We start from the raw sequence: 27398 nt of genomic DNA, 5'->3' as shown, positions 1-27398 counted from the left end.
TCAGCTACACTCAATTAATAATAATAATAATTACTTATTGTCACAAGTAGGCTTCAGTGAAGTTACTGTGAAAAGCCCCTAGTCGCCACATTCCGGAGCCTGTTCAGAGAGGCTGGTATGGGAATTGAACCCCCGCTGCTGGCCTTGTTTTGCATTACGAGCCAGCTGTTGCAATCATTTTCCTATCATTTCACATCAATTGTTCTCAAATGTTATCATTTTGTATTCATTTGACATCACTTGCATTTAGAAGCAATCATCTGGTTATTGTTCTCTTTCATTTTGATTCAAAGCTGACCATTTAACCATAATTTTCACATGGAACCTACCCTAGAGCATCTCGATAACAAAGACACATATGTCAGACTACTATTTATTGACTACAGCTCAGCCTTCAACACCATCATTCCTACGAAACTCATCTCCAAACTCCGTGGCCTTGGCCTCGGCTCCTCCCTCTGTGACTGGATCCTGAACTTTTTAACCCACAGGCCACAATCAGTAAAGGTAGGCAACAACACCTCCTCCCCGATCATCCTCAACACCGGTGCCCCACAAGTCTGTGTCCTCAGCCCCCACTATACTCCTTATACACCAATGACTGTGTGGCCAAATTCTCCTCCAACTCGATTTTTAAATTTGCTTATGACACCACCGTAGTGGGCCTGATTTCAAACAATGACGAGACAGAGTACAGGAATGAGATAGAGAATCTGGTGAACTGGTGCGACGACAATAATCTCTCTCTCAATGTCAACAAAATAAAGGAGATTGTCATCGACTTCAGGAAGCGTAGTGGAGTACATGCCACTGTCTACATCAATGGGAACGAAGTAGAAAGGGTCGAGAGCTTCAAGTTTTTAGGTGTACAGATCACCAACAGCCTGTCCTAGACCCCCCCCCCTCCCCCCATGCCGACACTATAGTTAAGAAAGCCCACCAACAACTCTACTTTCTCAGAAGACTAAGGAAAGTTGGCATGTCAGCTACGACCCTCACCAACTTCTACAGATGCACCATAGAAAGCATTCTTTCTGGTTGTATCACAGCTTGGTATGTAGACTGCTCTGTCCAAGACCGCAGGAAAATATAATAGGTCGTGAATGTAGCCCAGTCCATCACGCAAACCAGCCTCCCATCCATTGATTCTATCTATAATTCCCGCTGCCTCAGAAAGGCAGCCAGCATAATTAAGGACCCCACGCACCCCGGACATACCCCCTTCCACCTTCTTCCATCAGGAAAAAGATACCAAAGTTTGAGGTCACGGATTAATCGACTCAAGAACAGATTCTTCCCTACTGCCATCACACTTTTGAATGGACCTACCTCGTATTAAGTTGATCTTTTCTTTACACCTTGCTATAACTAACATTATATTCTGCAGTCTCAACCTTCCTTCCCAATGTACAGCATGCATTGTTTGTACAGCATGCAAGAAACAATACTTTTCACTGTATACTAATACGTGTGACAATAATAAATCAAATCAAATCAAATATGTGATGTCAAATGATCATCATCAGCTGTAATCATTGTCAGCAATTGCCGTCCTGTAGTGGTCACAACAAATGTGACCTTATATACTGCCAAAATTTCCCCAAGTCCCAACTGATTATGTGTGCAATGTTTGCCCTGCTCTGTGTTCATTCTCCAAGTCATACAGTATACTAATAGTCTTCTAGTGCGTCCATGTCTGGGAGCAACTGGTTTGTCCAGAAACCTTGAAGTCAGGAAAAATGTCTTTATCATCTGCCACACCACTCTCTTGAAAGAATCATGGGAATTGTAGCAGCAGCCAGAAGAAATCAACCAGCAACTCACCTGTAAATAGTTGCTGATCCTATTGAACAGCAGTAGTGGGGATCCTTCCTGTTGTTGAACACGCGTGAATGTGTATGAGGTTAACATAGGGGATTAGCTGGAGTGTTGAGCATCAATATAGCACTTTTGACATGATCTGTCCACTTTTCATACTTGCCACGGATATTAGCTATGTGTACACGAACACACTCATCAAGGTCATGTCTCGCACCACGTATGGCCTAAGTGTACACATGTATTATTTTCCTGAATAGCACCTGTCGCACTCAAACAAAATGAACCTTCATACCCACCGCTTTTAAAAAAAATTAGAGTCCCCAGTTATTTTTTTTCCCCAATTAAGGGGCAATTTAGAGTGGCCAATCCAACTATGATGCACATTTTTGGGTTGTGGGGATGAAACCCACGCAGACACGGGGAGAATGTGCAAACTCTACACAGACAGTGACCCTGGACCTGGATCGAACCTGGGACGTCAGCGCCATAGACAACAATGCTAACCACTGCGCCGCCGTGCCACCCCATAATCACCACTTGTAATAAAGTACATGAGGGTAAATTCATTGAATCTATTACTCTCAATTCAGCCTCACAGCTTCTACGACCCTATTGGGTAAATGCTGGAGAGGAATTTGGCCAATTTGGGCAGTAATCCAGGATATCACGGTGGCAATGACCAACACTGATGGTTCATCAAATTCACTTCCCTGTTGATTAAACCTGTTCCCAATATTGAGGATTGCTTGAGACACAAAAGCTGAAGACACCCATCTGTTTCTTGATTTCTATCTGGACTACCAATGTAACAATATGAAAGGGTGGGGAGGAGAGGAATTGTGCATATTCTGGCTGAAAATGCATCTCCCAAAATAGACCCCCCTCCCCCCGACTTCATACAATCCCAGTCAAAGCTTACATGTCCAAGTCAGAGGGCATCATGTATAAGCTCCATCTAGAATGGTCTTCTTATAAAACAAGTGTCTTCTCACAAACCCACTGAGAGGGATTGGAGTAATACTGAAAGGACACTATTATTGGTCCTCAGCTGTGCAAAAATAAATGGCCATTGCACTTCTGCTCTCTGGCGGTACTGTCCCACCCTGTGTCCAGCTGGGACCTGCAACCTTGTCCGACGATGTCCAATTAGGACCTGTTGCCCTGTCCCACTCTGAGTCTAAATGGGACCTGAAGTGTGTTACACAAGCATGTATAATTATACCATCTGTGTCTCCTGTTGTAAAAGCCACTATCATAATTATGTGCAAAACTAATGCAGGGTTTTCTATCCAGTAAACAAAAAAATGTCAGTTTTAAAAAAATTCTTCTTATTAATAACTGATGTTTCTTGACTTTCCTATTCTAGAGTGTAATCTGTTTGTTTGTAATGATGTACTTCAAGTGTCAGCTACAGTGGCATCATTAATGCGTCTAAGTTAGAAGCTTGCTGTTCAAAGCTTGCTTCACAGACTTGAGCAATAGCCTAGGTTGACCCTTCAGTGCAGGTCTGAGGAAATGTTCCACAAGTGGAGGTGCCATCTTTTGGATAATACAACACCCTGGAGGTGACCCACTTTTGATGTCTATAACCTGCACAACCCACTGCCAGTGTACTACACATGGTGTACAATATCTTAGATAACCCTTTATTATTCCTGTGGTGGCATCACAGCTTCATAGAATTTACAATGCAGAAGGAGGCCATTCGGCCCATCAAATCTGCACCGGTCCTTGGAAAGAGGATCCCCACTTAGACCTCCACCCTATCCCCGTAACCCCACCAACCTTTTTGGACACTAAGGACAATTTAGCATGGCCAATCCACCTAACCGGCACATCTTTGGACTGTGGGAAGAAACCGGAGCACCCGGAGGAAACCCACGCAAACATGGGGAGAACGTGCAAACTCCACACAGACGGAGATCCAAGCCGGGAATCGATCCCGGGACTCTGGTGCTGTGAGGCAACGGTGCTAACCACTGTTCTACCGTGCTGCCCTTGAATCTCATCCCGCAATTGGAGGGGGGTGGGGTGCAATCATTAAAGAGAACCTGACTAATCATTTGTCCTCTTTAGCCAATGGGTGCTGAAGCTGTAGCAACCTGATCTACACCTTTGATCTGGGTGACTCAGACTTACGCCAGCTACCCCAAATACATGTTAGTTTTACAAGTGGTTTATTAACTCATCCCATGGTGTCTTTGTCTCTGATTAACCTAAGACTCAGAATTGCCTTTAATGTTAAATTATGTTTTATAGTCGTACTTCCTTCCAGCGACCTTGGTATTAGAGCTCGTCGTAGGTTCGGAAGCAATGAACAGAAACTGTCACTATGGAATCGGATGTGCCGCAGGATCTGGAGCTGCTAACCATACGTTCATAGGAGTAAACAGTTCTCTTTCAATCTTAAGAACATATTTTACTTTTCATTGAGTAAATACTGTAATGTAAGTGACCTGGTGCTGGTGCTTTTCCTTTAGTGATTATGCATCCCAGTAACTTGCTGATGTCTGATACAGTACATAATTATAAGCTGCTTCATAGAGGGGCCACGCATCAAATTCTCACATCACTATCATTCACATTTTGTATTTTGGGCTCAAGGCAGAGGGAAATCACTCCTTCCTTCAGCGTACTGTACATTTGAGGAGGGGTGAAATGACTCCCCTATTCTCCCAAATCCAGGTTGGCCTAACAGGTATTTTTTGTGAATTTAGAGACGATGCATGTTGCCAATTCTGTAGGAGTCCCACTATTTGCACTTCCAGATTGTAAAGAATTATCCTGATAGCTTTTTTTTATAGGTTGAACAAAGAACAAGATAAGGTTATTGAAACTATTTCCCAAACTGAAGAAAAACTAGGTTATCGTAACCAGTATTCACAGGTCACACACACACACACACACACACACACACACACACCTGTACAAATGGCAAAGATGTATAGGATTTTTACAGTTCATGAAAAATAAAACTAAGGATTTACTATGACATGTCCCTTGGCTGGTCTCAATGCTGGTCTCAATTCCATGTTGAAGCTGTTTTGTTCAGTTACCTTCCTTGGTGTAGTTGTCTGGAGCAGATTTCCACATTTTATTCCCAAAAGATCTTGGTTTGCAGTAGATTCCTCGTCTCAGGGTGGTTACTTTGCAAAACCGCACACATTTTGGAGAGAGAGAAGCAGAGAGAACACACAGCGTCAGGCAGCCTGTGTTCAGTACAGCATTGTCTTTTGGTTTCATAGAATTTACAGTGCAGAAGGAGGCCATTCGGCCCATCGAGTCTGCACCAGCTCCTGGAAAGAGCACCCTACCCAAGGTTAACACCTCCACCCTATCCCCATAACCCAGCAACCCCACCCAACACTAAGGGTGATTTTGGACACTAAGGGCAATTTATCATGTCCAATCCACCTAACTTGCACATCTTTGGACTGTGGGAGGAAACCGGAGCACCCGGAGGAAACCCACGCACACACGGGGAGGATGTGCAGACTCCGCATAGACAGTGACCCAAGCCAGAATCGAACCTGGGACCCTGGAGCTGTGAAGCGATTGTGCTATCCACAATGCTACCGTGCTGCCCCTCCTATTCTCTCTCCTATTTGGTAAGCAGTCCTTAAAGTACCCTGCTGGCTGTATATTACAGAGAAATCCAACAGGTATGAGGACAAAAATATCTGAAGTCGGTTGGAAAATACTTAGGGCGAGATTCTCCCAAAATGGGAGAAATCGTAAAGCTGGCGTAAAACCCGGGCGGGTTTTACGGCAGCGCGCCCCTTCCCGACCGGGGACCGATTCTGGTCCCCAGTCGGGGCTAGCAGCCCGACGCCGTAGGCTCCGGCAAGACGGGCTTAACGAAAATCGTTAAGCCCGCTTGCCGGAGTTAGCGCCGGCTGACGCGTCATATGACGTCAGCCGCGCATGCGCAGTTTGGAAGACTCCAACCCGCGCATGCGCGGGTGACGTCATCGCGTTTTTGCGCGAAACCCGCGCATGCGCGGGCCGGGTTGCCCCTCAGCCGCCCCGCGAATGGATACTGCGGGGCGGCGGAAGGACAAGTAGTGCGCGGGCATCGGGCCCGCTGCCCGCGATCGGTGCCCACCGATCGCGGGCCCATGGCACCCTTGGCACGGCCGTGGTACTGCCGTGCCAATCGGTGCCATGGTTATTAATAGCGAGTTTGTGACGCCGTTTTTACGAATGGCAAGACCAGGTGTGTTTGCCGTTCGTAAAAACGGCGGAAAGGGCTGGGACTTCGGCCCATCTAACAGCTGAGAATCGCTGCCGGCCGTAAAAAAACGGCGGCAGCGATTCGGGTCGGAACTTCGGCGGGGGGGTGGGAGAATAGCGGGAGGGCAGCAAAAATGTCGGGAAGGCCCTCCCGCTATTCTCCCACCCGTCGTGGGGGGCGGAGAATTTCGCCCTTAAAAAGGATGATACAGAAGCAATGGATAGTCTTTAAAGAATTATTACATAGTTTACCGCAACTTGACATTTCTTCAAAGCATCAAACCAGAAAGACAAAAGTCAGTCAACCATGGCTAACAAAGGAAGTTGGAGGATTGTATATAATTAAAAGAAAAGGCCACTAAAGATGCCAGAATAGTAGTAAACCTGAAAATTGGGAGAACTTTAGAATACAACAAGGGAGGTTCAAGAAACTGATAAAGGGAGAATAGAATATGATTGTAAAATAGCAAAAAACATTAAAAAGCGGACTGTAGAACCTTCTATAGGTATCTAATAAAGGAAATGTTTAGATAAGATAAATGTGGGTCCAATATGGGCAGAGTCAGGAGAATGTATTATGGGAATAAAGAAATAGCAGGGAAGCTAAATTATTAATTTGTGCCCGTCTTCACTGAGGAAGATACTTGAAATCTCCCAGAATCAGAGATCCAAGGGAGAATGAGGAATGGAAGGACATTCGTATTAATATGAAGCTTGTTTTGGAGATATTAATGGGGCTGAAGGTTGATAAGTCCCTGTGACCTGATATTTTAGAATCAAGAGTGTTGAAAGGGGTAGCTATGAAGAGTGGATGCATTGATGATTATCTTCCAAAATTCTATAGATTCTGGAATGGTTCCTGCAGATTGGAAGGTCGTAAATGTCACCCCACTGCTTAAAAAGAAAGGGAGAGAGAAAATGGGGAACTACAAACCTGGTAGTCTTAAATCAGTTGCAGGGAAAATGCTAGAATCTATAATAATAATAATCTTTATTGTCACAAGTAGACTTACATTAACACTACAATGAAGTTACTGTGAAAAGCCCCTAATCGCCACATTCTGGTACACAGAGGGAGTATTCAGAATGTCCAAATTACCCAATAGCACGTCTTTCGGGACTTGTGGGAGGAAACCGGAGCACCCGGAGGAAACCCACACAGACACTGGGAGAAAGTGCAGACTCCGCACAGAGAGTGACCCAGGTGGTGGTGGTTGGGGGGGGGGGGGTGCCTGAGGGGGCAACCGCTCGCGACAGCACCATGCCAACCCCTGGATAGTGTTTATCTGTTCCGGGGTCAACGACTGCCAAAAACCTCTGGCCGCATGGCTGAAGGTTATCGCTAATAGGCTAATAGGGAATTGCCAATTGTTTCCGTGTTCTGTTCTCAGATTGACTGGTCCTGACAGTAATAAAGGTGCTGTCGCTGAAACCAGTTTTGATAACATGCCCATTGGATTCACAATTTTGAGACCCACCCAGTCTAGTTTGGATACAACATTGTGACACAATGAAAAGTTAGTAGTCCCCATTGTGTTTTCATCTTCCCCTTTCTTCAGTATGAAACATGAAGATGGGCAGTCCAGCAGGTCCATAGTTTTCAGGTGTTGGCTAATCCTTGAAAACAATGGGGTAGGCAGCTCGGTGGTGCAGTGGTTAGCACTGCTGCCTCACGGTGCCGAAGTCCCAGGTTCGATCCCAACCCTGGGTCACTGTCCCTGAGGAGTTTGCACATTCTCCCCGTGTTTACATGGGTTTTGCCCCCACAACCCAAAGATGTGCAGGGTATGTGGATTGGCCACGCTAAATTGCCCCTTAATTGGAGAAATGAATTGGGTACTCTAAATTTAAAAAAAACAATGGCTGTGAGAGAACCTACGCACATATTTAATTAGGTATTTTCTGGAGACTTGACTGTCCATTGTCCAAATGCCAAAAGTCACATGATTTTCTGTAGCCTGCTTGTTTGTGTCCAATCTTTTGAAAGTATTGACTGAAAGTTCTTTACTGGGAATGATAATGGGAATGGCTGATTGTCACTGCAAGTCTTCTCAAATCAGATGACATACTTGTTGAGCCTGAACCCACATCTGGGTGGTTAACGACCGAGGGAGACTCGGAGACCTCAAGATCCGTTGGAGACATGGGAGCCTGGAGGAGAGCTTTGAGGCCTCGTAGGGAAAGTTGGAGAGATCGGAAGAGTTGTGGGTGGCGGGGTCTGATCACAGTGGGGTTGCCCATGTAGGCATGTGGAATTCAGCAGGTTAATGAAACCTCTTGGAGATAACAGTACCCACCTGGGTTTAGCTGCCAAGTTCTCCTTGGCTTTGGAAACATGGGGCTGGATTCTCCGATCCCGGACCCTGGAATCGCTTTTGGCGACGGGGTGGAGAATCCCCAACAATGCCGAAATCGGGGGCAGCGCTGCTTTTGTGATACTCCGCCCCTGAAAAGCAACCTCTGATCGTTGGCTGAGGCCTACCCCACGATGCTCCATACAGACTGAAGCATTTCAAGAAGGCTGCTTACCACAACCAACAAAAGTGCAATTAGAGATGTGCAACAAATGCTGGCTTTGCCCGTTACACTCGCATCCCATGATAGAATAAAAAATCTACAGATTGAAGTCTCTGTATTTTCCTAATGTACGAATATATGTCAATAAACTGATTTTGTTTTGTTCAATCATGTCTACTGCTCATCTGTTCTTGTATAGTGAAAGAGATCTGATTTGCTCCTCCATTAGGCATTTAGGCCATAGGCTCATTTGTAGTGTGGCAAAGTCAGCAGGTGTGATGAAAACAAGGGAGATTGGCAACTTCCCATCCTGGCTGTTCCTCCACACCCCTGGTAATCCTCACTCCACCCCCTGTGCCTTCTCTTTCCTGCCGTCCCATCTGCTGATAATGGAAACTAGGGAGCCATAGAACATAGAACATTACAGTGCAGTACAGGCCCTTTGGCCCACGATGTTGCACCGTCCTGTGATACCCTTCTAAAGTCCCCCTACACTATTCCCTTATCGTCCATATGCCTATCCAATGACCATTTGAATGCGTTTACTGTTGGTGAGTCCACTACTGTTGCAGGCAGGGCATTCCACGCCCTTACTACTCTCTGAGTAAAGAACCTACCTCTGACATCTGTCCTATATCTATCTCCCCTCAATTTAAAGCTATGTCCCCTCATGCTGGACAGCACCATCCGAGGAAAAAGGCTCTCGATGTCCACCCTATTTAATCCTCTGATCATCTTGTATGCCTCAATTAAGTCCCCTCTTAACCTTCTTCTCTCTAACGAAAACAGCCTCAAGTCCTTCACCTTTCCTCATATGATCTTCCCTCCATACCAGGCAACATTCTTGTAAATCTCCTCTGTACCCTTTCCAATGCTTCCACATCCTTCCTATAATGTGGCGACCAAAACTGCACACAATACTCCAAATGTGGCCGTACCAGAGTTTTGTACAACTGCAACATGACCTCATGGCTCCGAAACTCAATTCCTCTACCAATAAAAGCTAACACACCGTACGCCTTCTTAACAACCCTCTAAACTTGGGTGGCAACTTTCAGGGATCTATGGACATGGACACCAAGATCTCTCTGCTCGTCCACACTACCAAGAATCTTACCATTAGCCCAGTACTCTGCCTTCCTGTTATTCCTTCCAAAATGAATCACCTCACACGTTTCTGCATTAAACTCCATTTGCCACCTGTCAGCCCAGCTCTGCAGCTTATCTATGTCCCTCTGTAACTTATAACATCCTGCTGCACTGTCCACAACTCCACCAACTTTAGTGTCATCTGCAAATTTACTCACCCATCCTTCTACGCCCTCCTCCAGGTCATTTATAAAAATGACAAACAGCAACGGCCCCAAAACAGATCCTTGTGGCACACCACTAGTAACTGGACACCAGTCAGAGCATTTCCCATCAACCACCACTCTTTGTCTTCTATCAGCTAGCCAATTTCTGATCCAAACTGCTAAATCACCCTGAAACCCATGCCTCTGTATTTTCTGCAACAGCTTACCGTGGGGAACCTTATCAAACGCTTTACTGAAATCCATATACACATCAACTGCTTTACCCTCATCCACCTGTTTGGTCACCTTCTCGAAGAACTCAATGAGGTTTGTGAGGCACGACCTACCCTTCACAAAATCATGTTGACTATCTCTAATCAAATTATTCCTTTCCAGATGATTATACATCCTATCTCTTATAAACCTTTCCAAGAATTATCCCACAACAGACGTAAGGCTCACTGGTCTATAGTTACCGGGGTTGTCTCTACTCCCCTTCTTGTACAAGGGGACAACATTTGCTATCCTCCAGTCCTCTGGCACTATTCCTGTAGACAAAGATGACTTAAAGATCAAAGCCAAAGACTCAGCAATCTCCTCCCTAGCTTCCCAGAGAATCCTAGGATAAATCCCATCCGGCCCAGGGGACTTATCTATTTTCACACTTTCCAGAATCGCTAACACCTCCTCCTTATGAACCTCAAGCCCTTCTAGTCCAGTAGCCTGTATCTCAGTATTCTCCTCGACAACTTTGTCTTTTTCCTGTGTGAATTCTGACAAAAAATACTCATTTAGCACCTCTCCTATCTCCTCAGACTCTACGCACAACTTCCCACTACTGTCCTTGACTGGCCCTACCCTTACCTTAGTCATTCTTTTATTCCTGACATACCTATAGAAAGCTTTAGAGTTATCCTTGATCCTACCTGCCAAAGACTTCTCATGTCCTCGCTTGGCTCTTCTTAGCTCTCTCTTTAGAGCCTTCCTAGCTAATTTGTAACTCTCAAGCGACCCAACTGAACCATCACGTCTCATCTTCACATAAGCCTCCTTCTTCCTCTTGACAAGTGTTTCAACTGCTTTAGTAACCCATGGTTCCCTCACTCGACCACTTCCTCCCTGCCTAACAGGTACATACTTATCAAGGACACGCAGTAGCTGTTCCTTGAACATGCTCCACATTTCCATTGTGTCCATCCCCTGCAGTTTTCCTCTCCAGGCGATGCATCCTAAGTCTTGCCTCATCGCATCATAATTACCTTTCCCCCAGCAATAACTCTTGCCCTGCGGTTTATACCTATCCCTTTCCATCGCTAAAGTAAACGTAATCAAATTATGGTCACTATCACCAAAATGCTCACCTACCTCCAAATCTAACACCTGTCCTGGTTCATTACCCAGTACCAAATCCAATACGGCCTCGCCTCTTGTTGGTCTATCTACATACTGCATCAGGAAACCCTCCTGCACACATTGGACAAAAACGGATCCATCTAAAGTACTCGAACTATATGTTTCCAGTCAATATTTGGAAAGTTAAAGTCCCCCATAGCAACTACCCTGTTATTTTCGCTCCTATCCAGAATCATCTTTGCAAGCCATAGTAAACTATTGCCTGGAATATTACAGCTTGGCCCAAAAATATACAGCAGTACATAAATAGTGGTTCTTTAATAACATGATGTTGCCTGTGCGGAATGTTCTGGTTTTAAATGAGGATTATTTACAATGCTTCTCTTTATGGGTGGCTGGGTGGCACAGTGGTTTGCACTACTGTCTTACAGCGCCAGGTACCTGGTTCGATTCTGACCTCGGGTGACTGCGTGGATTTCCTCTGGGTGCTCTGGTTTCCTCCCACAGTCCAGAAATGTGCACATTAGGAAGATTGGCCATGTTACATTGCCCATAAGTGATCTCCAACTCTTTCCTGCTCAAGAATGTGAAGATAGGGCAGCACGGTAGCACAGTGGTTAGCATTGCTGCCTACGGCGCTGAGGACCTGGGTTCGAATCCCGGCCCTGGGTCACTGTCTGTGAGGAGTTTGCACATTCTCCCCGTGTCTGCGTGGGTTTCACCCCTACAACCCAAAAGATGTGCAGGGTAGGTGGATTGGCCATGCTAAATTGCCCCTTAATTGGAAAAAATAATTGGGTATTCTAAATTTAAATTTAAAAAAAAGAATGTGAAGATAGAGGTGGAGTTTGGTCATACAGGCCCATATCTCTGCTGAATGTAGACACCAAGGTATTGGCAAAGGTGCAGGCATTAAGGCTGGAGGAGTGCCTTCCAAGGGTAATTGGGATCTGATGGGGTTCGTTAAGGGCAGACAGTTGTCACCAAATGTGCGGCGGGTGCTGAATGCGGTGCTTTCTCTGGCAGAAGGGAGTTGGAGGCGATGGTGGCATTGGATGTGGAGAAGGAGTTTGATTGGTGGAGTGGAGGTATCTGATTGCAGTGTTGGGGAAGTTTGGGATTGGGCCTACGTTACTATATATCTGCCAGAAAGGAAAATGGTGCGTTGGTTGGTGGTTAATCATCTCAGCTCCAAGACATCACTGCAGGAGTTCCTCAGCTTACTGTTCTAGGCCCAACCATCTTCAGCTGCTTCATCAATGTCCTCTCTTCCACCATAAAGTCAGAAGTGGGGATGTTTGCAGATGACTGTACAATGTTCAGCACGATTCGGGACTCCTCAGATAATGAAGCCATCCATGTCCAAATGCAGCAAGACCTGGACAATATCCAAGCTTGGGCTGACAAGTGGTAAGTTACATTCGCGCCACACAAGTGCCAGGCAAAGAACATCTCCTACAAGAGAGGATCTAACCACCATCCCATAACATGGATGGGAGGGGAGGGCGATCAGGGAGGTGAAGTATATGTTTCTGGAAGGACAATTTGCGAGTCTGGAGGAGTTGAGTGAGATATTTGGGCTGGCGCAGAAGGAGAGATCCCGGTACATGCAGGTGCGGGTCATGGCACGGACGGTCTTTCTGTCATTCTCAGGTAAACACTGGTCCTTTGGAGGATGAGACGGGGATTTCAATAATGGGAAATGAGGAACTGGCCAAGGCATTGAACAGGTATTTTGTCACCACTGTTCAAAAATAAGGAGGTAGACAAAAGGCAGGTAACTATCGGGCAGTTAGCTTAATTTCTGTAGTGTGGAAAATGTTTGAATCTATCATCAAGGAAGAAATAGCAAGACATCTGGCTAGAAATTGTCCCATGGGCAGGTCCATGAAAGGCAGGTTATGTATCACTAATTTACTGAATTATTTGAGGACATTACGAGTACAGTGGACAATGGGGAACCAGTGGATGTGGTCTATCTGGATTTCCAGAAGGGCAGTCGACAAGGTTCCGCACAAAAAGGCTGTTGGATAAGGTAAAGGTGGACGGCGTTACGGGTAATGTATTAGCATAGATAGAGGAATGGTCAACTAACAGAAAGCAAAGCGTGGGATAAATGGATGTTTTTCTGGTTGGCGATCAGTGGCTAGTAATGTGCCTCAGTTTTGGGACTGCAATCATTTACAATTTACAGAGATGATTTGGAGTTGGGAACCAAGTGTAATGTGTCAAAATTTGCAGGTGACACTAAGATGAGAGGTAGAGCGAAGTGTGCAGAGGACACTGAAAGTCTACAGAGAGATAGAGATAGTTGAAATGAGGGGGCAAGGGTCTGGCAGATAGAGTACAATATTGGTAAATGTGAGGTAATCTATTTTGGTAGGAATAACAGCAAAATGGACTATTATTTAAATGTTTAAAAATTGCAGCATGCTACTTTGCAGAGGGACCTGGGTGTCCTTGTGCATGAATCACAAAAGTTAATTTGCAGGTAATTAAGAAGGCAAATGGAATTTTGTCCTTCATTGCTCAAGGGATGGAGTTTAAATATAGGGAGGTTACGTTGCCGCTGTATAGGGTGCTGGTGAGGTCATACCTGGAGTACTGTGTAAAATTTTGGTCTCCTTACTTGAGAAAGGATGTACTGGCACTGGAGGTGTGCAGAGGAAATTAACTAGGTTGATCGCGGAGTTGATGAGAAGAGACTGAGTAGACTGGACTATACTCATTGGACTTCAGAAGAATGAGGGAATATGTTATAAAAACATAAAATGATGAAGGGAATAGTTAGGATAGAAGCAGGGAGGTTTTTTGCACTGCATTTGGACATGGGCGGCTTCATTATCTGAGGAGTCGCGAATGGTGCTGAATATTGTACAGTCATCTGCAAACATCCCCACTTCTGACTTTATGATGGAAGAGAGGACATTGATGAAGCAGCTGAAGATGGTTGGGCCTAGGACACTAACCTGAGGAACTCCTGCAGTGATGTCCTGGAGCTGAGATGATTGACCACCAACCAACGCACCATTTTCCTTTGTGGCAGATATACAGCAATTACAGTTGTTTCCACTGGCAGGTGAAATTAGAACTAGGGGGCATAGACTCAAAATAAGGGGGAGCAGCTTAGGACTGAGTTGAGGAGGAACATCTTCACTCAAAGAGTCGTGAATCTGTGGAATTCCCTGCCCAATGAAGCAGTTGAGGCTACCTCATTGGATGTTTTTAAGACAAAGATAGATTTTTGAACAGTAAAGGAATTAAGGGTTATGGAGGGCAGGCGGGTAAGTGGAGCTGAGTCCACAAAAAGATCAACCAAGATCTTATTGAATGGCAGAGCAGGCTTGAGGGCCAAATGGCCTACTCCTAGTTCTCATGTAATCACAAAACCTGAGTGGGCACAGTTTGTTATGAGAACGTGGCCTCCAGATTGTAGAAAAAGAGATGTTTACTTACAGTGCAAGCAGGTAGCTAGAAACTAGCTTGCCACCTTTACAGTGTTGACAGATACTGGATCTTCATTTTTATTTTTCAATGCTTTTTGTAAATTAAGTTTAACAGGTTATGATTCTTCATGATAGTGATTGAACCAGCAAACTGTTAAGGTGCTTGGTTGAAAGTGAAGTTTCAATGTTGCTGCTAAATGTTAAATGTCAAAATCTAGAGAGACCAAAACACCAATAGTTACATCAATCTAATTTTGCTTGGCTATCACATTTACCTGAGTTACCTCTTACATGTTATATCACATTCAGTCTAGACATGTGTGAGTACTGCAAAGACGATCAACTGAGTCCAGACAGATGTGTCTTGTTCAAAGGTTAAGAACCTGAAACATTGACTGTTTCACGGATGCTGCTTGACCAACTGAATATTTCCAGTATTTCTATTTTAATTTGAAAATAAAAATGAAAATCGCTTTTTGTCACGAGTAGGATTCAATGAAGTTACTGTGAAAAGCCACATTCCGGCGCCTGTCCGGGGAGGCTGGTACGGAAATTTCAGGCAGATGTGAGATACTGTCAAGGTTACATAACTAGTCCAGATGAGTTGCTGCTGTAGATGTCACAGACTCGATTGAGGCGTCCAGCTTGCTGTAAATGCCAGCGCTCTCCCACAAAGTCACAATGTTATCAATTAAACACTGTAGGAAATACATACTAGGGAGCAATAATTAAAATGTTTGCATAATCCCCCAATATCAATTTCCGAATAAGTTTCTGACAAGCTTTGTCATTATTGGTTTTATTTAGCACAAGGATCACATTAAGCACATTACAAGATATGAAAGACAAAGAACTTGAAGAAAAAGTAAAAAAGAAATGTGTCAACTAATGGCCACATCACTTGGTTTTTCCACAAATCTGTTTTAAAGAATTGCCACATACATTTCGCTTCCTACTATTACCTGGACCAGAACAGGTTCCCTTCCATTGCATGATTCTTAGGAACCTACATTCAGTTTAGTCAAAGGTCAAAGTGTAACTCATAACATAAGCATCACTGTACACATACAGCTTCCTATCTCGTGGGTTGTAGTTCATGTACTGGATGCCAGGCAAGGCTTTTCGCAACTCTATTTTCAAATCATTTCGCTCAACTCCACTGGTTGTGTCAAACATGTAAAAGATCTCTTCTATTTCAGAGTTCAGGAACCTGGTGGCGTACAGAACTCCACACACCATAAAGGCATTGGTTACCGATCGTTTGAATACGGTGGTGTTCCAGCTTTCCAGGAGTGACAGATCAGTTGCATTGAGTCGGCTGACGACCAAATTCCCTAAATTAAATTCGGTGGCATAGAGGACCCAGAGCCCATTTTCGTCTGTTGCTAGGTCCATGTCTGTGTATGGATAACAGGAAGAAAAAGTGCAGTACGGAAACTTGTCATTAAAACCAGCAAATGGCAGGATGGCAGATACGACTTCATGTGTGGTCATGTCAAACCGGCAGAGTTTGCCCAAGTTGTAGCAATTGTAATAGTAGGCATCTCCATATATTAACCCACCAGGACCTTGGGGGTTGAGCCCATCTCCAACAGTCACATCTTTGTAAGTTCCTTTGGTGAGGAATTCAACATAAGAGTCGTAGGTACGAACCGTAGTTCCATATCGAGAGCTGGTGGATACAATGGCAAGCCAGTATTGATCCTCTTTCCCAGGTGCTGGCAACGGATCCTTTCCCCAGTTACCATATGGGTAGGATGACCCATAATGATTGAGCATTGAACTCTTGGGAAAGGAGACTGCTTTTAACCTTCCAAAGGAACAGGACCCTGTGAGAAATTCCAACAAATCCTGTTACAGCTACAGTGAGTAAACCGCGATATGTACAGTATAATAATACTCAGCACACTTAAAACACAGAAACGGGCCAGGAATTCGTTTGATCTCTGTTTGTCGTGATAAAACCTAGTAACAACTTTAGACCGCTCAGACATCACTCTTCGAGAGAAAGGAGCACCAGACTGTTCTCTTTCCTGATCATTATTCCGTCTCAGTTCTGCCATTATTCTTGATCTTTTTTAAACTTTTCTAGTGCTTTTACATCTAACCAAGGTTCCACGTAAGTTTGACGGAATTCTCTGATTTTCAGTACATCTTTAATCTTACTTTCTAATGATGTTATAGATAAGACTAATAGTGCTAATAACAGTGTTAGCTTATAGCAAAATTATCATGCATATTCAGACCCTACATGTGTGGGGATGGTGCTCTACTACCTTCCAAACGCAATGGTTTGCATTCCTCTAAAGCCTTACTAAACCAGCCAATCACTCACAGCAATTTCATAGGGCTATTCTCTTGGAAATCCTAGCAGAATGCCTCACATTTTTCTGGATGCTGGTTGTTGCTACGGTATATTGAATCACTGGATATTTTGAGCTGATTGGTTGATTTTAACTCTTCCCAAATCAATGATATTGAAGCCAATTATGCCCTGGCTGAGATCAGCTAATTCAATAATGATAAAAGATCACAGTTTAGCACCTTCTAGTCTGTGTGTCTTTAGCCACCACAGCATTGATGGAGCTTTACATTACATAAGACAAACAACACAGAAACCGGCCAACTGACCATAAGGAGCAGAATTAGGCCATTCAACCCATCGAGTCTACTCCACCATTCAATCATGGCTGATTTTGTTCTCATCCCCATTCTCCTGCCTTCTCCCCATAACCCTAATCCCCTTATTAATCAAGAACCTATCTATCTCTGTCTTAAAGACACTCAATGATTTTGTCTCCACAACCTTCTGCAGCAAGGAGTTCTACAGATTCACCACCCTCTGGCTGAATAAATTCCTCTTCATCTCAGTTTTAAAGGATTATCCCTTTAGTCTGAGGCTGTGGAGTCAGGTTCTAGTTTTTCCTACGAGTGAAAACATCCTCTCCGCGTCCGTTCTATTTAGGTCTCTCAGTATCTTGTAGGTTTCAATAAGATCCCCCTCATCCTTCTGAACTCGTGAGTACAGACCCAGAGCCCTCAACTGCTCCTCATATGAGAAGCTGTTCATTCCAGGAATCATTCGTGTGAACCTCCTCTGGACCCTTACCAAGGCCAGCACATCCTTCCTTAGATACGGGGCCCAAAACTGCTCACAATACTCCAAATGGGGTCTGGCCAGAGCCGTATACAGCCTCAGAAGTGCATCCCTGCTCTTGTATTCTAGCCCTCTCGACATGAATACTAAAATTGCATTTGCCTTCCTAACTACTGACTGAGTCTGCACGTTACCTTAAGAGAATCTTGAATTAGGACTCTGAAGTTCCTTTGCGCTTCTGATTTCCTAAGCCTTTTCCCATTTAGAAAATAGTCTATGCCTCCATTCTTCCTACCAAATTGTATAACCTCACACTTTTCCACATTGTATTCCATCTGCCACTTCTTTGCTCACTTTCCTAGCCTGTCCCAAGTCCTTTTGCAGGCCCCAGCTTCCTCTATACTACCTGTCCCTCTGTATATCGTTGTATCATCTGCAAATTTAGCAACAGTGCCCTCAGTTCCTTCTTCTGGATCGTTAATGTATATTGTGAAACATTGTGGTCCCAACACCGACCCCTGAGGTACACCACTAGTCACCGGTTGCCATCCTGAAGAAGACCCATTTATCCCCACTTTCTGCCTTCTGCCAGTCAGCCAATCCCCTATCCATGCCAGAACCTTACCCTGAACACCATGGACTCTTAACTTATTTAACAGCCTCCTATATGGCACCTTGTCAAAGGCCTTCTGGAAATCTAAATAGATCACGTTTACTGGTTCTCCTTTGTTTAACTCAATGAATTCTAACAGATTTGTCAGACATGACTTTCCTTGACGAAGCCGTGCTGAGTCAGTCCTTTTTCATCATGCGTCTCCAGGTATTTCGCAATCTCATCTTTAATAATGGACTCTAAAATCTTACATATGATCAATGTCAGGCTAACCGGCCTATAATTTCCTGTCTTCTGCCTCCCTCCCTTTTTAAACAAGGGTACTACATTAGCCATTTTCCAGTTCTTTGGAACCCTCCCTACCTCCAGCGATTCCTGAAAGGTCACCACCAACTCCTCCATAATCTCCTCAGCTATCTCCTTTAGAACCCTGGGGTGTAGTCCATCTGGTTCAGGTGTTTTATCCACCTTCAGACCTTTCAATTTCCCCAGAATCTTCTCCTTAGTGATGGCCACTACACTCACCTTGTGCCCCCTGATTCTCCTGAAGTTCTGGTATCCCACTGGTGTCTTCCACCATGAAGACTGATGCAAAGTAAATACTCAGTTCCTCTGCCATTTCTTTGTTTCCTATTCCTACTTCTGCAGCCGCATTTCCCAGTGGTCCAATGTCTATTCTTGCCTCTCTCGTACCTTTTATAGATTGAAAAAAAGCTATTTTCTTTTATATTACTAGCTAGCTTACACTCATATTTCATTTTATCCCGCCTTATTGCTTTTTTAGTTGTCCTCTGCTCGCTTTTAAAGGCTTCCCAATCCTCTGGCTTCCCACTAATCCTCACCACCCTGTCTGCTTTTTCTGTTATGCTGTCCTTGACTTCCCTTGTCAGTCATGGATGCCTTGTCCTCCCTTTAGCATGTTTTTTCCTCCTTGGGATGAATTTCTGTTGTGCCTCCCTAATAACCCCCAAAAACTCCAGCTATTGCTGTTCCACTGTCTTCCCTGCTAGGCTCCTTTTCCAATCAACTCTGACCAGCTCCTCCCTCACGTCTTTGTAGTTCCCTTTAATCAATTGTAATATTGTTACATCTGATTCCAGCTTCTCCCATCCATGCTGGTGTTTTTGCTCCACTCCAACCTCCTTTCATCTTTCTTCCGGTACCAGCCTCCCCGAACAGGCGCTGGAATGTGGCAACTAGGGGCTTTTCACAGTAACTTTATTTGAAGCCTACTTGTGACAACAAGCAATTTTCATTTCAGTTTCATTTCACCTAAATCTATCATCATAAACCTGTATTCCCTTCTTCCTTCTGTGCATTATTAGCGTCCTCTTGAACTCATGTATACCATTCCTTCCAACCACTTCCTACGGTAGCGAGTTCCACGTTCTCACAGCTCTCTGGGTAAAGAATTTATTCTATGTTCCCTTTTGGATTTCTCAGTGATGATCTTATATTGATGGCATTTAGCTATTCTCTTCCTCACAAGAGGAAACATTCTGGGCAGGATTCTCCATTTCTGAGACTGGGGGTTGATGTCGACACAGGATTCGTGGACTTTCACAACAGAAAAACTGCTGCCACACGTGGACTGATTCAGTTACTGCTCAGGGACTGGCGCTGGCACCACGTGGAACACAATCGATTCTAATGGAAAACATGCAAATGGTGTTTATTGTATGAGCATTCCGGAACGCATTGGCGCCTATGTCGAGGCGACAACTAATCCTATTCTCTGCCCAATCGTATTTCACGATTTTGGTATCAGCCAACGGATGTATTCGCTGTATTAAAACCTTACATGATTTAAAGAGACCCAGCATGTTGATCCTTTCCTCAGACATATGGGCACACATTTCTGGTATCCTTGTAAATCTTCTCTGCACCTGCCCGTGCCTCTATATTCATTTTATAATATGGCAACCAGAATGGTTTATGTGTGGTCTAAGGTTCAAATGAGGATTGACTTCTCTATTCTTCAATCCTAACCGAGAAATAAAGCCTGGTTCTTGGTTTGCTTTTCTCAAGGCCTTGCTAATCTATGGTGTAAGCTTTAGCGATTGGTGTATTTGTACTCTGAGATCCCCTTGTTCCTCTATCCCACCAAAATTTGCAACTTCCAAGTAATAAGTCATCTCCTTATTCTTCCTATCAAAATGTACTACCTCATATTTATCTGTGTTGAACTTCATTTGCCAATTACTTACCCATTCCACAAGGTTATTACTGTAATTTCCTCTAATTTATTGCAGTATTAACTATTTGGGAGGCAGTTCAGCTCAGTTAGCTAGATGTCTAGCATTTGGTTCACAATATTGCCAACAGCATGGGTTTGATTCCCATTCTGGCTGAGCCGGACTCCTTGCTCTGCCCCCCCCCCCCCCCCCCCCCCCCCCGTGTGGAAGGCAATGGTAAACCACCAGTGACAAAAAAATGCCAAACAAATGGCTCAGGGTGAAACATCAGCAGACAATGAGCCAAGGACCTGCCTTCAGGCAGAGAATGCAAACCATATGATACGCTATTCCACCCTAATCTGCAAATTTAGTAATGGTGTTTTTGATTCCAAGTCCAAATTGTGAATTTAAATTGTGAACACATGTAGTACCGGCATTGAGACTTGTGCAACATCACTTCCCTCTTTCTGCCACTATAAATAGCTACCATTTATTCCTATTCTCCACTTTCTTTCTTGAAGCGAGCTAGAAATCAATTCCCCTACTTGTCCCGGCACCACATTCTCTGACCTTATTAATTGGTCGATTATGGGGGACCTTATTAAAGGTCTTTTGAAAATCCAGATAAATCATATCTTGTCCTTTATTCTTTTGTAGGATGTGGGTGTTGCTGGCTAGGTCAGCATTTAATGTCCATGCCTAATTGCCCTTGAGAAGATGGGGGTGAGCCGTCTTCTTGAACCGCTGCAGCCCATAAGGTATAGATACACCCACAGTGTTGTTCGGGAGGGAGTTCCAAGATTTTGACCCAGTGACAGTGAAGGAATGGTGATGTAGTTCCCTGTCAGGATGGTGTGTTACTTGGCTGTCCTTCTCGGTGGTAGTGGTCACTGGTTCGTATTACCATTGACTTGCTGTGTTACCTCCTCAATAATTTCAACAAGGTCGGTCAGGCTAAATTTTTGAAATCCATGTTGACGACTCATTATTAGATTTCTTTGTTTCTAGATGTTGGTCTCTCCTTTGGTTGGGTTTTCATTATTTTTCCCAAGACCAGTTTTGGCTGATTCGTCTATAGTTTCCTGACCATGATCCCCTTTCTTAAATATATGAATTACATTACCAATTACATTCCAGTCCTCTGGAAACAAACTTTTTTCTAACAATGTGTGTAGTAATTCCTCTGCTATCTCTTCCCTTGATTCTTTTAAAATATGTGGATGCAATCCATCAGGCCGGGAATTTATCCTCTTTGAGTTTGATTTGTTTATTCAACAGGAATTTCCTGGAATTCCTGTACTAACAGCACTGTTCCTACAACACGGACTACAGTTGTTAAAGAAGGGAGCTCACCACCACCTTCTCAAGGGCAATTAGGGATGGGCAACAAATGCTGACCTAGCCAGTGATGCTCGCATCCCATGAGCAAAGAAAAGAAACATTCAATACAACACTTTTTTTAAAGTTTTAAATCGCACTTACCTCATTGCTCATCTCATCATGCAATATCATTTCTACCCGTTCTAGCTCCCTGGGAATTACTGAGGCAAAATAATTATTTAATATTTCTGCCATGTGTCAGTCCTTACCTGAGGTATTGTGCTGTCAATCCCTTACTGGTTCTATTTCCATCACACCCTTTTTAAAAAATCAATGTGGGAATTTACATTTAATTTAGTGTGTGTGGTTCCCAAGGTTATTCATGAATTGTCAACGAGCACCCACATCCCTTATGATCAAGGAAGACTGAGTCTACTGAATGGCACAGTGGGGCAGCATGGTGGCACAGTGATTAGCACTGCTGCCTGACAGGCCAAGGGACCCAGGTTCAAATTCAGCCTTGGGTGACTGTCTGTGTGGTGTTTGCACGTTCTCCCCGTGTCTGCGTGGGTTACCTCCAGGTGCTCCGGTTTCCTCCCAGTCTAAAGATGTGGAGATTAGCTAGATTAGCCATGATAAATTGCCCCTTAAGTGTCCAGGGATATGCAGGTTAAAGTGTGGTTACGGGGTTGCAGGGATAGGGTGGGAGCCTGGTTAGAACACTCTGTCAGCGGTTCAGTGCAGACTAGGTGGACTGGATGGCCTCCTTCTGCACTGTCGAGAATCTAATCCGGGGCCAAACCTTAAAATACTTTGCAGTTAAATGTTGATGATCTGACTGTTACATAAAAAGTGTCTACCCTGTTGTTACCCCGAATAACTGAGACGTCTTTACTGTAAAAACCCATGCATTTTGTTTTCATTTCTTTTTGGGATTTCAACAACACTGACAGTCAAACAGCCCATCCCTTGTAACCCCGAGTATATTAAGCTTTAACTGCAGAGCGGGAGACACTAAAGGTCAGACTGAGCAACAGTGGTATATTACTTTTCCTGAAGAAATCTATTTTGGTATCAGACCACAAATGTATTTATCTGATAAAAAGGCACAGGTCTGAAACGTTCACTCTGCGCTGATGGTGTCAGACCTGCTGAGTATTCCCAGCATTTTCTGCTTTGATTACAAAGTTATTGAATTCCGTTGCACAACTTAGTATGCCTGCTGGGATTTCAACTCATGATTTGGGGTTGCTAGTTAAGTGAAACGCCGACTAGGCTACCGTACCCGTGACGTCTTTTACCATGCCTACCAAACCGCTGAGGTTGGTTCACTTGCTGTCTGATTAATATTCTGGGCTCACTGAGCTATAAATGCAGGATTGTGCAAATGGAGAGAGAAACCAAAATGGAATTAATAGAATGGGGGGAAAACCAAAATGAAGTTAATAAAATGGCCAGTTACACAATTTGGGAAGAAGTATCTTTTGGTAGTTTTTTAAAAATTCATTCATGGGATTTGGGGATTGCTGGCTAAACCGGCATTCATTGCCCATCACTTATTGTCCTCGAGGAGCTGCCTTCTTGCTCGTGACTCAGCTTATGATGTGGAGGTTAAATGCAGTCAATTAATCCGCTTATTTAGGCTCTTCCAGCCAATTTGTCTTTGAACAATTGAATTTCTTTGGTACAAAAGTGACAAAACTGAATTAATGCAGCAGCAATATTTCACATCACCTGAATGGAAAACAGGGGGGATTCTTCCTCTTGTGTGTGTGGTGACAGCTTTGCCAGTTGTACTCACCTGGCTTTGGGGTGATATATGGGCTTGGAGTTACTAATAGAGCACTCTGGCAAGAAGTCAGACTCCTTTTCAGGATGACATTATTTCTGTGCTGTTGAACTACTTTAAGCCGGTCATATTTCTCTAATTCATCTACTTTGCTGGTCATATTTTGCACCTGTTGAATAAAGAAAGAACATAAGAAGGAACTGCCTGAACGAGTGGTGGAGGCAGGAACTCTCAAAACATTTAAGAAGCATTCAGATGAGCACTTGAAACGCCATAGCACACAAGGCTACAGACCAAGAGCTGGAAAATGGAATTAGAATAGATAGGTGTTTGATGGCCATAGAATCATAGAATTTACGGTGCAGAAGGAGGCCATTTGGCCCATCACGTCTGCACCGGCTCTTGGAAAGAGCACCCTACTTAAGCCCACACCTCCACCCCGCAACCCAGCTAACCTTTTGTGGACACTAAGGGCAATTTATTATGGCCAATCCACCTAACCTGCACATCTTTGGACTGTGGGAGGAAACCGGAGCACCCGGAGGAAACCCACGCAGACACAGGGGGAACGTGCAGACTCCACACAGACAGTGACCCAAGCCGGGAATCGAACCTGGGACCCTGGAGCTGTGACGCAACTGTGCTACCCAGTGCAGACACAATGGGCCGAAGGATCTCTTTTTGTGCTGTAAAGGTCTGACTCTAACTTGTGTTTACTTGGCTCCTTAGACCAACCCAAGATGTCCAAAAATGCTTTGCAGCCATAGTATAGTCTTGAAGTATAGTCACTGTTGGAATGTAGGAAGTGTGGTAGCCAATTTTGGAACAGCAAATATCCCCAGAAACCAACATGGTAACAGTTAAATAATGTGTTTTACTGATGTTGGTTGGATAGATCCCCTGATGCCTCAACAAGTTCCTCCAGTGATTAGTTCCATGTTTGACTCCCAATTTGAGATTAAATGGATTCCTCTCAGTCATGGGAGTTTCAAGTGGCTTCACACCTCCCCAACCCTAACCAACCAACATTGAACCCTCCTTACTTGTGTATCCAGTTCAGTTCTCTCATCATTGTTCCTCAAGCACATCTCCTGAAGTTGGTCAAGCAAATAATTCAGCTCTTCAATTTCGATCTCTATTATCCGAAAAGAAATGATACTGTATAGTTCACTATCATATTCTTCTTTGAATTCATGAATGCGCTTCACAAGGTCCTTCAGTCTCTGCTCCACATCGGCAATCATTTGCATAGATTCACTGAACTGTGAATTAAATAGAAGGTATGTTTCTCTGTTCAAAAGATTGAGATAAAGAATCAACTGGTTGACAGCAAAACACAGACACTCCCAGTGCAGAACTGAGGGAGTGCCACACTGTTGCCGGGATTCTCTGGTCCTCCAGCCGCATGTCTCTTGGTGGTACGCCATTCGCTGGCGGCAGGATTTGGTATTCCCGCCACTTATCAATGGGATTTTCCATTGAGCCACCCCACTGAGAAACCCATGGGCGGGAATAGGGAATCCCAATGGCCGGAGGATTCCGACCAGTGTCTTTGATATGAGACTTTAAACAGGGGGCTCAATTGCAACCCCAGGTTAAAGACAAAGATCCATACTACTATTGGAAGAAGAGCAGGGGTTTTCCCCTGGTGCCTCAGCCAATATTATTCTCTCAGCAAACCTTGTCGTTTGCTGAGCAATTTCCTACAACAATGCTTACACTTCAAAAAAAGTATTTTCATTGGCTCTAAAACACTGTTGGAACATTCTCAGGTTATGAAAGGCGCTATATAAGTGGAAGTCTTTGTTGCTTTCGAAAGGAAAAATAACTCTCGCATACCCCCTTCCTCCTTTTACGTGTGCAGAGATAAGGCAGTAAAGTCTACAATCCGCAACCCCAATTCTGCCTACAGCTGGGACGAGCAACAGGCCTCCCAACTCAGCGCAATAACCCATTCGTTTCCACACACAGACCCAGGGAGAACTGGGTCACAGGATGAAAAGATTTCACAGTTCTTTGGGAGTGAGGCACGTGTGCTTTGCAGCCTTGTGGCTGAGGTGTCCTGAAGGTAGGGAGGAATTGGCTCTTGCCTCACACTCACCTCGTTAGCGTTAAGCAGCTTCTGGGTGCAGTTCTTGGAGATCGAATAGAGTTGCTCCAATTGTTGGCGAGGGAATGGCCCATTTGACACCTGAAGATCGCAGTAGCATCTCTTGGCGACCCGGGCCTTCGCTGGAACATCGCGATCCGCCTGGTGAAATGAGATGACGGGCAAAGGAGAATTCAATGTGACAGATAAACGTCCAAGCATCAGATGAGGGGGCAAGGAGTATTATTCGCTAGGATCAACTGCTGAAAGATTGAACCCACTCTACTTACAAAAGCAAGGCCCAGGAATAAGAAGAAGCCGAATCTCCCCATCACTCCTACCTTGTAGCAGAGGAACTTGAGCCGCTGCTGCTGGAGACATCAGTATTTATACAAAGGGGTGGGGCGGGAATCAGGGGAGGTGCGATTCGCCCGGGGGCGGGGGGCGGGGTCCCTCCCATAACAGTAACTCTCTCGTCGCTGGGCGAGTTCCTCTTCAATGGCGAATGAGAGGGTTAAGAGTATTACCCACTCAGCGTTGGGTTTGCCAGAGGTTTAATGGCTTCCCCACCGCCCATATTCCCAAAGCCTGCCTGAGACCGTTTACGTGTTAAAAGAGAGAAGAATCTTCAGTCAACTGAAGGGGGAAGGGCGTGTAAACCTCAGTTACTGTATCGACCTGACCCTCAATGACTCAAACAAAGGCGGTTGGGCAGAAGGTAGGGTTGCCAACCCTTCAGGGTTAGCCCGGAGTCTCCAGGACACTGCTGTGTGCCAACCTGGAGAAAAATCCGAGTGACATTAAAAAAGATTGTTTTTTTTGTGTGTGTGTTCTTTCGACATTTCCCTCTGCCTGAGATAAAAATATTGACAATAGAGGAAATAAAATGCTGACAGTGGAGCATCATCCAATTGGGTAATGAGCCCTTTTACTTTCCAACTGGTGCAGGAAGGCAGTGCATCGCAAGGATGGAAGGTGTTGGCCTACGAGCGGCTGGAGAGTGGGGGGCAAGTCATGTGATGAAACCTCCAGGAATACATTTAATCACAGTTGGCAACTCTTGTGGAAGGGGGGAAAGTTTCTCTGTGCTTCATGTCAACAGAACCTCACTGGATTTTGTGCTCTGTCAAATTATCTATAGAAATCCTACAGTGCACAAGGAGGTCACCTGGCCTATCAGGTCTGCATTGACCCTCTGAAAGAGCACCTCACCTAGGCCCACTCCCCAACCTCTATCCCCATAACCCCACAAGCGCACCCAATCTGAACATCTTTGGACACTAAGGACACGATCTACCCGAATGGGGACAGAGACCCGTCGTGCATGAGATTAGCTGGGTGTTTCTTGGTGCGAGGAGTGGCCACTATCTAACGCCCACCTGGGTAGATATGGGGCCTCAACAGAGATCACCCCGCAAGCTCACACTTGGCCATGTTTCCTGCACTGAGGAGTTCTGCTCGCCGCAATGTCGATTGGTAGCCATTTAAAAAGACATCCCAATCTCCCGAGCCCCTAACGCAACCCCGAACCCCACCAAGGCCCAACTCACTATAAGAGGTCCCGCGCCCAGACCCACTGCCAGCTTGGCAGTGCCAGGTGGCACTAGCAGTACCTTGTTTCCTTTTTTAAAAGATAGACTACAATTCC

At 44.7% G+C, this 27398-nt stretch overlaps 2 protein-coding genes across 2 annotated transcripts in view; one reads left to right on the top strand and one right to left on the bottom strand.

Annotated features, from left to right (window-relative positions):
• LOC119970981 (testis, prostate and placenta-expressed protein-like) overlaps positions 1 to 4272 on the top strand; it is a 32442-nt gene extending 28170 nt beyond the window's left edge. Inside the window, exon 7 of the mRNA XM_038806093.1 lies at positions 4081 to 4272. Coding sequence (XP_038662021.1) covers positions 4081 to 4111 — 31 coding nt within the window. The 3' untranslated portion in view covers positions 4112 to 4272. The remainder of the gene's footprint in view (positions 1 to 4080) is intronic.
• An 11176-nt stretch (positions 4273 to 15448) lies between these two features.
• LOC119971457 (olfactomedin-4-like) lies at positions 15449 to 26128 on the bottom strand. The gene is made up of 5 exons (XM_038807016.1): positions 26041 to 26128; positions 25763 to 25912; positions 24705 to 24923; positions 23674 to 23830; positions 15449 to 16494 (listed from the first exon to the last, which is right to left on the bottom strand). Exons 1-5 carry the CDS (start codon positions 26080 to 26082, stop codon positions 15683 to 15685), a joined length of 1380 nt encoding a protein of 459 aa, XP_038662944.1. The 5' UTR covers positions 26083 to 26128; the 3' UTR covers positions 15449 to 15682.
• Positions 26129 to 27398: the final 1270 nt, after the last annotated feature.

The sequence above is a fragment of the Scyliorhinus canicula genome, chromosome 9, assembly GCF_902713615.1.
Source record: "Scyliorhinus canicula chromosome 9, sScyCan1.1, whole genome shotgun sequence".
Classification (NCBI taxonomy): Eukaryota; Metazoa; Chordata; class Chondrichthyes; order Carcharhiniformes; family Scyliorhinidae; genus Scyliorhinus; species Scyliorhinus canicula.
This window is presented reverse-complemented; position numbering and strand designations above follow the sequence as displayed.